This window comes from Charadrius vociferus, unplaced genomic scaffold, assembly GCF_000708025.1.
Source record: "Charadrius vociferus isolate BGI_N301 unplaced genomic scaffold, ASM70802v2 scaffold51, whole genome shotgun sequence".
Lineage (NCBI taxonomy): Eukaryota > Metazoa > Chordata > Aves > Charadriiformes > Charadriidae > Charadrius > Charadrius vociferus.
In genome coordinates, this window is record NW_009646939.1 from 67,095 (window position 1) to 82,685 (window position 15,591).

Genomic DNA, 15,591 nt, shown 5'->3' on the forward strand with positions numbered 1-15,591 from the left:
AAGCAATGCTTGTTTTATTGATACATGGAACTTCTTTGCTCAACTAAGGTTAGAAACTGACATTAATATATGTTCTGGTGGCTTTTGAAGGTGTGAAATTGAATAATTTGCATACTTTTTCCCAATGTTGGAATAAAAGCACATATCTTAGGGGGCTGGCACTCAAATCATAACCAGAAATTATTCTTTGAACTCTTTCAATCTGCAGTCATTAATTTCAGTGTCTGAAATTAACCTGCAATAAATGGAATGACTCCTTCTTTTTCAGGGGTGTCTTGGTGAGACTGGAAGGATGCAGCCATCCCGTTGTTATGAAAGGCTTGTGTGCAGAATGTGGCCAGGACTTGACTCAGTAAGTATTCTCAGCTATTTTCTCCAACTACTCCTTGCTTATGATTAGGGATCCAAGCTCTTCATTCTCTCATTTACTACTTTGCTTCTCCATTGTGGCTCTTGGTAGTTGTGAGTCATACCTGTAAGGGTAATTGTGAAGTTGTAGATACTAGTTGGGAGGGACAACAGTATTCATACTGCCTAATGTAAGTAGGTCTACTCGGAGTGCTCCTATAAGGAAAGTTGAGAGGGAGTTTCCTTTACAAGTTAAGTTTCAGTATAAAGCACTTTTCACATTTGCTTTTTTTAAAAAAAAATAAATCTATTGAGATTAGCTCATGAAATTCTTGCTTATAGTGGTCTGAATATATTAATTCCTGATCACGTTATTAATAGTGATATATATACAATACAGTGATGATATAGATATATAGTGATATATATATAATTTAATAAAGTATATTTCTTTACTGAAAAATTGCTGCTTGTATGCAGGAATTGGTGTGCCCTCTGGATAAAACCAACATGTGAAGGGGAAATAAGCAAGATCTGTGCCACTATTGCAAAGTGTCTTAATTTACTTTTGCTGTTTATACAAGGCACTTGTTTTGCCACCCTGGAAGCTTCAAATATGTGCCTACTTTCTCCTTATATGTCACTGTAGTCACAGATGCATTGTTTAGAATTTTATTTCCTTTGAGCCGTTACAGGGATTCATAACTAGGAATATGGGTGAATAAGATGCCATGTGGGTACTTGAGTTACAGTTCACATTGAAAATTTATGACTTAATAGCTGTGCATGCTCTTTCTGTGGAGATAAATCTAGAGTAACTTACTACCATGTGTAGAAAATGTAAAGAGCATGCACGCAGACATAAATGCTCATCACAGTGTATCCTACTTGGCTTTTTCTGTACTCATAACTGAGCTTGAGAGTTGTAAGGTGTGTGAACAGTGACTTGATAAACCTGAGTTTTATCTGCAGGTGTAAATAGATGTGAGTTAATATCAATCTCATTCATGTGACCGTGCTTCATTTGTACTGTGTCTGAATGGGAGCTAGCTTGTTTCCAGTGCTTTCAATTTAAGACTTCAGAACTGTTTTTAAATGTTTTTTGTGAAATATTCTGCAATGGCACTAAAGAAATTTAAGCCTTAGGCCAGAAAGAAAGCAAATTCAAAATGTGATTGTATTTCTCTTTTGCTATGTCTCATTGCTAATACAGTTGGTGAAGAGAATGCTTCTTATGCATACCAAATTACTAATTCAACAGCTGTTTTCCAAAATGGGCTGTAGAGTAGCCTGGATTTTAGAAATGAATGTTGCATGCTCATTTCATTTGGAAGGAAATACTTTGTTTTAATTTTAATTCATAGCTCATTATGAATTATTTTGTGAGCATTATCCCTTAAATGAGCACAAGTGGACTGAATATTGAAAATCATGGAATTGTCTGGGTTGGAAGGGACATTTAATATCGAGTCCAACCATCAACCTAACACTGCCAAAACCACCCATCAACCATGTCCCTAAGCACCATGTCTACCTGTCTTCTAAATAGTTCCTGGGATGGCGACTCCACCACTTCCCTGGGCAGCCTGTTCCAATGCTTAACAACCCTTTCTGGGAAGAAATTTTTCCTAATGTCCATCCTAAACCTCCGCTGGTGTAACTTGAGGCCATTTCCTCTTGTGCTGTCTCTTGTTACTTGGGAGAAGAGGTCAGCCCCCACCTCTCTACAACCTCCTTTCAGGTAGCTGTAGAGAGCAGTAAGCTCTCCCTGAGCCTCCTTTTCTCCAGGCTAAACAACCCCAGTTCCCTCAGCCGCTCCTCAAAAGAGTTGTTCTGCAGATCCCTCCCCAGCTTTGTTGCCCTTCTTTGGACATGCTTCAGCACCTCAATGTCTGTCTTGTAGTGAGGGGCCTAAAACTGAAGACTGTATTTGACGTGGGGCCTCACCAGTGCCAAGTACAGGGGAACGATCACTTCCCTACTCCTGCTCACCACACTATTCCTGATGCAGGCCAGGATGGTACTGGCCTTCTTGGCCACCTGAGCACACTGCTGGCTCATATTCAGCAGTCTGTCGAGCAACACCTCCAGGTCCTTTTGTGCCAGGCAGCTTTCCAGCCACTCTTCCCCAAGCCTGTAGCACTGCACGGGGTTGTTGTGACCCAAGTGCAGGACCTGGCACTTGGCCTTGTTGAACTTCATACCACCGGCCTCGGCCCATCAATCCTGCCTGTCCAGATCCCTCTGTAGAGCCCTCCTACCCTCAGGCAGGTCGACACTCCCACCTAACTTAGTGTTGTCTGCAAACTTACTGAGGGTGCACTCGATCCCCTTGTCCATGTTGTTGATAAAGACATTAAAGAGAACAGGCCCCAGTACTGAGCCCTGGAGAGCACCACTTGTGACTGGATGTCAACTGGATTTAACTCCATTCACCACAACTCTTTAGGCAATATGTAGTCTAGTTAATAATGGTTGGATATAACTGTTAATGAAAAGTTGACTGGTAATATTTTGTTAATAAGTATTACTTGGCAAAACGGCAAACCTAACAAAAAGTTAGGATAATAATGAATAGGGCTTTTCCTGCCCTGAATGAATACTTGATTTGAGGTTTGAATACAGTCACATCCAAATATTCCTATACTGCTATTATTTCATTAAAAATCTAGATAAATTCAGGGTATGCAGTGAATTCTGTTCTCTCAGTTAATACTCCTCTACTTCAGATAATGTCTTCATTTTATACAAAACGGCTTATACATGTGGTATAATGTGTTAGGTCTGCTGAGCATACACCAGAAGTCAGTTCAAAAACATCAATGTTTTTCTTGCCTGAAAAAATGCAAGTATAGCCAGTTCACTGCCAGCATGTTGGGTGTTAGTGGTGCATCTTTCTGGTAAACAATTCTTATGCTTATTCAACAAATGGTCTGAAAACAGTTCATCCTTTTTAAAGGCTCATTTAGAATACCATTCAGTGTTATATGTGAGGTGTTCTGAACTCTGAAGCAAAGGATGTAAGATGCTAAAATGCGGGTGTAAACTTCGGACCAAATGAAGTAATCTGTCTTTTGTTTCTGAGTATCAGTGCTTCCAACCACTATGGCACAGTAAAAGCATATCTTTCTGTGAGTGTGTCTGCCTCAACACACCTCAGTACCATTTTTTTTCCTCATGAACTTGCTTGTCATGAAGTGAAAACTGGGTGAAATTTAACTCTGGCTGTAGCTCTGATACCAAATTTTGTCCTTGGTAGGACAAGTACTCGGGGGAATTAAAAGTTGTGCACGCGTCACATAGGACAAAATTTTATGGTAGTATTTTAATTTTGGTGAACCATAAATAATGTCTTTAAAATTAGATAACAGAGTTCCCAACACTCTCATATATATATATGTATAATATATATGCACAACATGTATATACATACAGCTATATATCATACAGATATGTACATAAGTAAGACTGTGCATGTGCGTAATATACATGTAAATGAAATACATACAGGCACACATATGTAGTACCTCATTCTGTTTGTGCCAAAGGGAAATGCACCTATGGAGATTTTTTGAATGCTTTTTGTGAAGCAGCGGTCACATGTAAGTCACTCTGCTATGTGTAAAGAGTAACTTTGCCTATCTTTTGTTTAAATTGATTTCATAGTCTGGCTTGGAGAGAAGTAGATAATTGCATTCTGAGTAATTGCAAAAAAAAAAAAAGGAAACGAATAGTTTTAAATGTGAATGATTTGGTAGTTATGCTTAGTTTATAACTGTTTTCTAATGCCAATCAATATGTAGATGTCTGTTTCATCTTAGTGTCACTTTTCATGAAATAATTATATAGAAGCATACCTAATTACAATTATTTTTTGCAAGGTCTTTATGGTGAGCTGCTTTGATCTCTTTATCCATTTTGTTCGTTAACTTGCATTAACAAGAATTTGAAAGAGCGTATTAGTTAGTTTTTTGGTGGTGACTAGTTTGATACCACAGATTTTAGTGTGTTTAACTTTTCACTAAACTATTACTTTCTTCTTTTCTAATGTTTCTTTTCCCTGGGTGATTAGGATACGAAGCAAGAATGGAAAGCAGAATGTGCCATTATCCACAGCAACTGTATCTATGGTTCACAGTGTCCCAGAACTGAAAGTTAGCTCTGAGGTAGGTACCATCATGCTTTCTTTATTCATACCTTTCACTGTAGCTCCTCAGTTGAGAAGTGTAATTACAGGAGTTTCTTCAGTGTTGTATGTACTTCATACAGAAAGTTTGGCTTCCCTTTGAAGAGTAATTTGGTGTGGAACATCCATAGCCAAGGGTATTTGTGTGTTTATCCCAATGCAATTTGATTGTTAGCAGGTTTTATAGTGGATTTTTTAAGATGTCCACTGAAAAGATGGTACTTCTGTGACAGCAGTGTGAAAACTTACTACTTTAATGTTTTTGTCTCTAAGAATTAGCAGTTTCTCTGAAGTTTAGTTTGCAGTAGTTGAAATGTGTTCAAAGTTTGCAATGTCTCTGAAACCTAGCTTCACCCTTCACCTTGAAATTGATCCCACTAGATACTGTAAAGCTAGTTTGCTTGCAACTTAACTGTATGCTAAATTTATTTCATTATTTTTCAAATGTTCCAGTCAGCTGAGTTATCAAAATATGCTTGTTCATCCCTCAGTTTCCTTAGAGGAAAAGTTATGTTTGTTTTGAAGATAAACACTCTACCTTCCTTACGGACTTCATGTCTTTTTATACCACTGCTCACCTTTTTTGTTAACTCTTCAAAAAACACAAGTGAGAAGAAATGTGACAATACAAGCAACTAGAATTGTTCTCATCATGCTGGCGCATTTCAAAGGGCAATTTGCACTTGACTCCTGCTTCTTCATAATGCTTCACTTAACTTTGCTTTTAAGTTTAGCTGCCTGGTGGATAGCACTGCAGCTTGCTATCAGAAGTGGTTATAGTGAACACAGAGCTTAATATGGTACTTTGAAAGTTTGTAAATACGCACAAGAGGAGTAAACTTCAACTCAAATTTACGGGAGTGTAAGGTCTTTGTTATCAGTGGCCACACAGAACTACATAATCTAACTATTTATGTCTGAAGTCATACATTCTTTAAGCTCAGGTTGACAGTTATAATAATTTCTGTCATTAACAGCTTCAGTTTAATACTCAGCCTAGTGTTGTCAGCCATATTGTACCTAATTGATACAAAATTGCTGAATGTAGCAGCCAAAGTTTTCACACTTCCTGAATTTGTCCTTTGCCTATCCCAAAGCTACCGCTATTTCCTCTCAAGACTCTTGGCCTTAATTTAATTCAGTGGTTACTTATTTCCTAAACTTGGAAGTTGTTGTGTAGAGTTAGTCCGTTTTAAGAGTTACTAGTGCCACAAAGATCTGAGAGTAGACTATGGGAGTATTTTTTTTCTGCAGTAAATTTGCTGACAAAGCTGCCATGACTACTGTTGTGTTGAAGCATCATTTCTTATGCAATTAGTTTGTAGCAGAACTTCTCAAGTTTACAATACACAAAAGGCAATAAACCAAACTTATTTCTTCTAAGCTGAGCTTAGTTGTGAATATTTTGTTACAGCAAGCTGAGCAGCTAGGAAGAGAAGACCAACAGCGACTACATCGAAATCGAAAACTGGTGCTGATGGTAGATTTGGACCAGACATTGATCCATACTACAGAACAGCACTGCCAACAAATGTCTAACAAGGTAAGTATTTGGTGTTAACTTTCAAGCCAAAGTAACAACAGGAATATTTCTAACAATATTTAAATGATGGTTCTTTAAGAAAACATTCTGTGGTTAGATAAATTTGTAGTTGAAGAGTAGCAGAAAATGAAAAGCCTGTCTCTATGTTCACTTTTTCTCTACATTTAAACTGGTGGTTTTCTTTCTTCCATTTATGCTTTCCTGCACTTTTCCATCCCTGTCACTTTAAGTGAGAAGCTTCAGGTAGCTATTTTTAATCTCTACTTTCTTTCCTCTACAATTCACAACCAGAGTACTCATTACTGAGACTTTTTTCCCCTCCAAGGCTGAGGCAGATATAGTGAATTACTGTTCGTAGTCCCTTTTTGGGTAATCCTGTGTGCTACTACATCTGTCATTCCATAAATATATCTAGTGATTTTTTATTTTTTTTTTTCTTCAACTTCATTTTTTGGGGGGGAGGTTTGGGTGTTGCTTTTAATTTCTTCATGAAACATCATTGAACTGGTAGGGACTATTGGCTTGTAGTATTTCCAAATTGGAAACTTTAAAACAAGAAGCACGTTGGAATGTGTCTACAGTGTGTTGTACAGGAGGATGCAAATTCAAACTCCAATGTCATGCAAACTGTGGTTTCTTAATTCCTCTTTCTTTCCTCTTGCCATTCTCTCATGTCCAGGTTCAGCATTTGTTCACACCTGCTAGCAAAAAATGAGCTGTAAATGTACTCTGCAATTGAGGGGAAAGAGAACAGTGAATATTCAGCATAAAGATTTTTTAAAAAATGGTGTATTTGAAAGGCTATGTCTTCATCTGTATAAATGCATGGTTTGAAGAAAAACAATTTTTTAAAAGATTTTCAGATTTTTAACTGGGATCTTTATCTGCAAACTTCCTTCCTTCTTTGCTATCTTATGGTATGTTACCATAGACATAATATTTTTCCATCCAACAAAGTCTGTCTCTGAGCTTGATATATACTGAAACTAATCTGAGTGAAGTTTGCTGAGTAGTACTGATTGGAGTGAGATCCTGAACTTCCAGAGAAAATTCTCAAGTTGCTTTTTTCAGATTGGTTTGCTGTGAGTAAAGATTTCAATGAAAGTTGCCTTGATCATGAGCTTTTCAACAGTGCAGCTTCCTGCCTTTGAAAAACTTTGTATTGGACTGCCTGGCACAGAGCAAAAATGTGCTTTGGTTTTTATTCATCCACATAATCTTTGTGGCTAAAACTTGCTTTAGCCTCGTTGGACCAAGTAAAAGTAGTGGAAGTCATGGAGGAAGGCATTTCTGGAATACTGGCATTTTTGTTTGGTATTTTGATAATATGAAATGTGCTTTTTCTTCTAGGGAATATTTCATTTCCAGTTAGGTCGAGGTGAGCCTATGTTGCATACTCGTTTGCGTCCTCATTGTAAGGAATTCCTGGAAAAAATTGCCAAGCTGTATGAATTACATGTTTTTACTTTTGGCAGCAGACTGTATGCACATACAATTGCAGGTGAGTAGTACATTACATTTAACAATATTTACATAATCAGCCTTCATACTCCTTTTCTTTCTGTGGTTGTTTTCAAGTATTTGTTCTTTATTTTGTGCAAAACTACTTCCTAAATCGTCCTATAAGCATAATTCTTGGCTTGTTTACAGTGCAGTGCCTGTATGGCCTTTAATTTTAGAAATAATCCTTCTTTTTTTGTTGGTTTTTTTTTTTTCCATCAGATGTGCTTTTTTTGCTTCCCTGATGGTTAAAGAATCACATTGTGGCATACTAACTAGTGCCTTCCTATTGAATTAAGTAAGAAATCATACTTATGAGATGTAAAAATGATCTGCAACATCACTTGTCTTAGAAATCTGAAGCAACAGTTCCATAAAAATCAACAACGTGAAATTATCTCCTCCTATGGGGAGCACCCCTCTGCCCTCCCCACTCCTCTCCCCCTGCTGTTTCCTTTCACCAAAGGAAGCTGAAATCAATTTACAGCATTTCTATTTGTGTCATGGGGCTGAGATGCACTTATTTGAGGAAAAGCACAGATCTAGCAGTATTTTCACATATACTTCTCAAGAACTTAAAAATATTTTCTCCTAGTAACTGAAAACTTGCGTTTCAATTATAGCAATAGTAGTCTATGGTGTGGGTCACTGGCTGAAGTGTTTTGGGTTTTTCCAACAAGCAGAAAAGAAACCTACCCTGCTATGCAAGCATATGGGTCAAATTAATGTTAGGACTGTGACCATGTGTTTAAACTGTAAAATTTGCCCCATCTTGACTCTTCATTGACAGAATAGCATTTTCACCTCAGACTTCCCTTTATTAAGTCTGTCAGACTAAGACAATATGATTAACAATGTTGTAGGCTATGACTCTGCATGTCAAACTGTCCTTGCTGTTCTTCCATGTCTCCTAGCTTCTTTTTTTTTTTTTTTAAGTTGTCTTTCACATCTGCTTTTTTAGTGTCATGTTGCCATGAGTACCTTGAGCAGTGCTATCGCAATGATCCCACTTCTTGGCAAGAAAGGAAGATTCCAAAATTGTTAGCTAACTATACTAGTTAGCCCTGGAACAGTTTAGAAAAGAATTGTCTAATTAGAGAATGCTTTGTACATGTTATATAAAACACAGAAGATGCTTGTAATGACAAGCATAAGAGACTTCTGTAATCAGAAAGCGAAACCTACTTGTGGTTTCCAACTAATTCTTGAAAGAAAGTTCAGGACAGGCATGTCCTGTCCGGCCCATCCAAGTGAATGTTTCTACATTACTTCCTATTTATTGGCTGAGTTGTTTGAATGATCTTCCTAAAGCTTTGTCAGTCTCACTGTTGGATTATACATTGCATACTGCTAATGCATTAACACTTTTGTACCATGCTGTCCTTATAGTGTGGTTATTTCTTGTGTAGCAAAAGGGGAATGGTTTTCTTATACACTAGGTCTAAATACCTGGTGGTAAAAAAGTGGGTGGGCAATCTTCTTCACTTGGATCTTTATGCCAAAATCTGCCTGTGGCCTAAGGTCAGAAGATGTGTACCAAATAAGGTCAAGATGTGTAGCTTCAGAGCCAGGGGGAAGAATGAGTTGCAGAGGTATTTAACTCATGGTGTGTAAGTGCTTTCCAAGTGATTCGTCTTCTTTCAATGTGTGATTTGGTCCTATTTGCTTATTTTAATCTCTGAGCTAAAATTTGAATTATGCTGCAGGCCCCATGCTGGCATGGAGTGATACTTAAAATGTGACAAGCCTATTTGTGGGCATCACACTTGATGAGCAAATTAGGGTATTATTGCTTCTGACATCCCCAGACTTCTGGATTTTTGCCTGAAGCTGTCTAACCTCATCAAACTACAAGTGGATTACTTGTACAGTGATGATGATAGTTTCAAATGAAATATGTCGGTATGGAGAAACAGTTGATATAGCCTTTGGTCCGCATAGTCACCTGTGTAACCGAAATGCAATTAACGGAGAAATATATAGCTAATACATATAGAGAACACTTGATGGCAGTATTGGTTAAGTGATTTCTCACAGAAACCTGTCAGTCTGATATTTTACCATTATCGCTATGTTACATAAAGGAAGGACTTGTAATAAAATGCTGGGAATCTTTTTTTATAAGAAAAAAGTTGTTTTCTTAGGGCTTCCATATACACCCCAGATTTCTTTGTGAAATCTGAACTCTGGTTCTTCCATGTCCTGAAATGCTTTTTCCTCACTTTGCAAACAGGTGACATCTTGTAAGTCCTTTTCTCTCATCCCAACTGACTCCTATTGGATGTTAAGTGGGATTAGCTGATATTTGTAAGCACCATTTGTGTCTGCTGAAGTTATTTATCCTAAACCCTTTTTTAGTTTGAGACATTTACAAAGTGGTATCTTGTCGTACATTTATGAAGATGAGTTTGGAATTTATAATTTAGAACTTCCTATAGTATTCCCTTTCTACAGAGTTATTTTGGCCAATTGTTACTTAACTTTTTTTCCTAGTCTGCATAAGAGAAGTTTGCTGTATTTAATACTGAAGTCTTAAATGCTGGTTGTAAAAGTCAATGCCACTGTGAATTTTGAGTTCAGAGGCCACTAGGCAACAAGAATGCAATGTGAAATCACTGTGAAGATTTAAAGTGGAACTTAGAAAGTAGGACTCAGTTGAGGGCATTCATATGTATGGTTTCTTTCAGCAAGTATACTACAGTATGTATTTCAATAAAGAATTGACAAAATGCTTGTGTCTGTAATTACCAGTATCTGAAGGTCTCCAATGCTACTGAAAGATTGGGTCAATGGCTCTTTCCAGGTTCTAAAGTAGGACCTGAAGCAGAACTGGAGGTGACCTGATTCTTCAGAAATTCAATTTTAGATTTGTTTTTAAAAGGACTTACTCAAATTCATGTTGAACCCTACTGTTATATCATTTCTACTATGAATTGCTGTTTAACTCAATATGCATCTAAGATTTGAGACTTCCCCAATATGAGTTGGGTACTTTTGAACATTGCATCTTGTGATGTTTTTTTAACTTTACAAGTCTTATTTACAAGTTTGCTTTTCTAAGGGAGTCTATATAAGATCAGGTAACACAGCTTGATAAAACTGTATGTGCAAAGACCCAGTCTGAGATACTGGAAAACAAACAATTGGGGGGGGGGGGGGAGAAACCCCGGAATTTATGCTTGATTAAACAAATTTATGTAGGGTGGGGTTTCTGAACAAATGTTAGCATTATAGCTGGATCAGCTGTCTCATCTGTGGTGACTTCCCAGCTGCTCACTGTTTTCAACCTTCTTGGCCAAAGAAAAAATTCTCATACTGTCAGCTAGAAAAGATGCCAATTTGAAACAGAAAAAAAAAAAAGGGGGGGGGGGGGGGGAATAGCCTCTGCTAGGTAAGTCTGCTGAATAGTCCCTGGTAGTATTGCAGTCAAGGGATAATGATACGCTTCTCAGCTTGTTAAAGAAACTACTTAGAGGCGTACTTAGCACATTGTCTATCTTATCAGAATAAATGGAAACTTGTTTTTCATTTGAAACAGCAAATCTTTGTTTTCAATCATTGACTTCTACAAAAGTCTTTAATTTTTTTTTAAACATGCTCACAAAATGAGAAATTCATCAACATCTATCTTTCTGCTGGAATGATTTGTGCAAACTGATACTTCTCCAATAAAAAATTCTGTTAAAGAATTCATTACCAACAGTAAGGCAGTAAACTGTGACTGTAATCATTGTTGAGGATATGGTGGTGGGAAATGGGTAGGAATAAATAAATAAATGAAACAAGGCTAAGAGTACATCTTAGGAACACTTTTGCTGTTTCTGTATACTCGGTGAGTTTATACATAGACCATTTCGTTGCTCTGAAGTCATAGAAACTTGCAACAAAATGTTCCCACAGAAAAGTGACATCATCTAAACAGATGAGGATTTTTTGGAGGTCTATATTGACTTTTCTTGGGGGGGGAAAAGCCACCAATACTTTGGAAGCTATCATCCATTTGAAACCTGCAGCTTTGTTATTAAAGGTTAATATCCAAACAGTGCACTATCATCAAATTCTAAATCTTTCAAGATGTAGGTTCTGAAAATATTTTTGTTTTGAAGGTGGTAGAGTTTTTCATAATGAGGGTTTCCAAGTTCTTTTTGTTACTGAAAGCAGTATAATAATGATATTTTTTTTTTAATAAAGACGTTAAATCTTAGCCTTTGATTAGATTTATCTTGGAGGGCATATCTGCATCTACTTATTTTTAATGTAAAGTTTTTAATTCTTCAGATTTATGTTCTATTTGCAATTATAAACCAATTAAAGTTAATGTTTTAACTAATAGTATGTGATCTAGTCACTAGGTGTCTTGTTTGCTCTTGCATGGAGTATTTTTAGTGAATTATCAAGGGGACAAAAGTATTTAATTTTAATAAGTCTTTACAAAAGCATTATCGAAAAGCTTCAGAAGACTACCTCATCTGTAATCCCTGGCAGTCAGGGTTTCTGTGTTTGGGCTTTCTCAGTTCAACTTTCCTTTTCTTAACGTTTTAGCTAGACAACACTGCAACTGAATGGCCTCATTGTGGTTTTGCTATTTAATCAGTCCACTCCTGTCCAATTTAGTGTAGCAAGTCCCTGTGTATTCAGATAATCAGTAGAAAAGAATTTGGTTGGGGAGAATAGCAATTTGTGTGGCAGCTTATGTAGTTTGTCAAAATATCTGTGTGTATGGCAATAAATCTTTGTAGCTAATTCTCTCAATTCATTATGCCTAGGTACTGCAAGGGTCTCACTACAGGGGATGATTCTACGAGTTTGCAGCAATTCTTAAGCATAGTCGGGTGAGTTAAGGTTGAACCTCTGTCCTTAACTCGGAATTTTCTTGCTTTTATGGGTTTTAAGTTATTCCAATTACACATTATTATTAAATACATACATGATCAACTTTTCAGAAGTGATGACTAATTCTTTTTACTTTTTTTTAATTCATACCCTCTGTTTCTGAAAACCCAACTTAACGCACTTCTGGGAGCTTGACTCCTAAAAGGAGTTGAACATGTGTTCTCAGAGCTCCTTGAAAGAAAATTAAAGTTGGTCCTTATGGTCTGTAGTAATTTTGAAATCTGGTTCTGGCTGTAAGATGGCCACCATATAAAATAAAGTAAAACTTTAAAAAATTGTTCCCAAATTAAGTATTGACTGCCTTATATTATTCATAAGAATAACAAGAAGTTGATTTGCTTCAACATAAAATCAGTAAAGTGGAAAATCCAGATTAGCATGTAAAATGCCAGTTTTTCTAAGCAATTACGTGGCTGTGATCTGCTCATGAAGATGAACTTCATTATTGGAGGCTAGGTCCAGAAGCATGTGCATGTGTGTTTGTACACCCAAGTCACCATTTTCCTAAATAATGGCATTTTATCTTGCTTTAAGATCAGCTAGCACAGCTTCTCCTGTTTTGTTTTCAGTTTGTCTTTTTTTGGAGTATGCAGTCAGAAAAAATACTGTAACTGGGCCTAAATGTTTCTAGGGATCCCAGGATATATTCATTATATGTAAACGTATTAAAGTATTTGTTAGAGGTACAACTTAAAACCTACAAATGCAAGAGCTCCGGCTGAAGCTGTCCCTTAACTTGCCCATTGTGCTTAAGTATTGCAGCACATTGCCGACTCTTGTGAGACTTCTCTGCAGTCCCTAGGCATAATGAGCTAAGGAGAGCATTTAGCTTTAAAGAACCACCTATAGAGAGATAAATGTAAGTTGCAAATATCATGTGTATCTATCACCTGCTGTATCTCCTTCAGCCTAATTTATTTGGCTGTCACAAATTTAGTTACTTTAATTTCAATGTTGTTGCTACGTTGAACGAAAACGACATGGGATTTTTAACATTAACCCTACTGCATTAGTTACAAATACTTGAGCCAGTGTGCGTACCCTTTCCCCCATATAATATCTCCTACCTTAAAATTATGTGTTAGTTAAACTGCTATTGCACAGGTTAAAATAGCTGATTAGATATAGATATATCTAATATATCTATATATGATATAGAACATAAACAAGGAACAAGCATCTTGAACATTGACTTTTTAATTTCTTCTTTCAAAAGGATTTTTGGACCCTGAAAAGAAGCTTTTTTCCCATCGGATATTGTCAAGGGATGAATGTATTGATCCATTTTCTAAAACTGGGAATCTTAGGTATGTATGTGGGTCTTACGCATTAAACAAAACAGGATACGCTAAATGTAATAAAAATTACTCCCTCTGTACTGAACATGTTTATAGTCCTTTCTTATCTGCCTCTTAAATATCAACATCATCTCAATAAAACTGAGATATTAGGTATTGCAGCATTTCATCTGCCTAATATGTTCTGTGGTACTAGAACAGTAAGAATGTGAAGTAACGGCATCTTTTACTTGTCCTTTTTATTCTTGTAATAAACATATTTCCGCTTTATGGCTTGTGATCTTGTATAAGATCATGTAGGTTGTGGGTTTTTTTAATTAAACTAAAATTCTCAGTTTGAGGTTAATTCATATTTGAACGTCTAGTATTCTGGCTTTCAAATGTGCTGTGCATCTAGCAGCTTCTGTTCTGCAGTGTCTCTTGAAATTGGGTAATTTAGAACCTTGAATTCATATTCTAGTCTAAACTCAGATTTTGATCTTTTTCAGAGTATAAAGCCAAGATTTTTTTTTTCTAAAAGACAGATATGTATTTCATAAAGTTAGGTTAAAAATTATTGCCCCCTCCCCATCTGACCGTAGCAAATGAGAAGCTTTTTTCTTCACTTGCTCTGTTTTCATATGCATTTTATATCTTAAGTACTCTACCCCATTCACATAGGTGATAAAATATTAGTACTTTTTGCTTCCTTTGTCTTGGAGTGAATGAGTCTAACTCTTCAAAAACGGTTCCTGTGTCTTTTTCCTAGTTATACATAGATAGCGTATTGTCTATGTGATAGTTGTCTTTGGGCTGTTTGTAGACATAAACTGTGAAAACTAGACCAAAACGTTGTAATATTTTGTTTTTGCAAAGGCTTGTTGGTTCTTGCTTCTAGCTGTTGGAAGAGAGATTTTAAAATAGCTTTTTCCTTTTTTATTTTTTTTAGTTCGACTATTGTATTTTGAATTCTGCAATATTACTATTGCTTTTTTTAAGTTCGTATATAAGCATGTCCTGCAGACATATTCATAATATACCAGAACATCAACAGAAAGTACTTCCATTGATACTACTAATTTCTAAAACTGGATTCATTTTATCAACTGTTTTGTCTCTTAGAAATCTCTTCCCATGTGGGGATTCCATGGTTTGCATCATTGATGATAGAGAGGATGTTTGGAAGTTTGCACCCAATTTGATAACTGTGAAGAAATATGTATACTTTCAGGGGATAGGAGATATTAATGCACCTCCTGGATCAAGAGAAATTCAAATGAAGAAGAAAGGTAATTATATAATTTTCAAACTGCTTTTACAACTTTTCCCACTTTTCAAATGTGTTTGATGTAAGTCATTGGGGTAGTCTTGCTGTTGTGCTCAGATGAGCAATCCTAGACTATTGTAGTCGACAATAGTGTGCTCCTGCAGCACAAATGCGAGTAGCTTAGTAAAACTGGACTGTTCTTGTTGATAGCTTTTCATGGGCAACCACAGCAAAAGTGGCGTACTCATAATAGTATTTTGGCTGTTATGGCTGGAGAGCCGATGTGGCAGCACACCAAGTTGTTCAAGAACATGTAGAGGAGGGCAGTTTCTCTATTTCCCCCCACAAGGCAGTCTTTTCTTCTCTGTAGGTGGTCAGGGAACCAACCTCCTCTTCTTTCTCCTTTTCTGTGACTTTACCTGCCTCCTTTTGGAGCAATAGTTAATAAACTCTGGTATCAACATACTGCTGAAAATGAATATTTTGATCTCTGCTTACCTCCCTGCCTAAATCATGTTAATGAAATTAGTGCGGGATTTTTAGTGTCTACTGAATGTGGCATTCCGGCATTCGACAT

The 15,591-nt window shown here is 36.7% G+C and overlaps 1 protein-coding gene across 1 annotated transcript in view; it reads left to right on the plus strand.

The window, feature by feature from the left end:
- The first annotated feature begins 271 nt into the window (after nt 1-271).
- Nucleotides 272-15,591, plus strand: part of CTDP1 (CTD (carboxy-terminal domain, RNA polymerase II, polypeptide A) phosphatase, subunit 1) — a 102,533-nt gene continuing 87,213 nt past the window's right edge. Inside the window, 6 exon segments of the mRNA XM_009894945.1 lie at nt 272-352; nt 4,421-4,514; nt 5,949-6,077; nt 7,428-7,578; nt 13,687-13,777; nt 14,870-15,036. Coding sequence (XP_009893247.1) covers nt 312-352; nt 4,421-4,514; nt 5,949-6,077; nt 7,428-7,578; nt 13,687-13,777; nt 14,870-15,036 — 673 coding nt within the window. The 5' untranslated portion in view covers nt 272-311.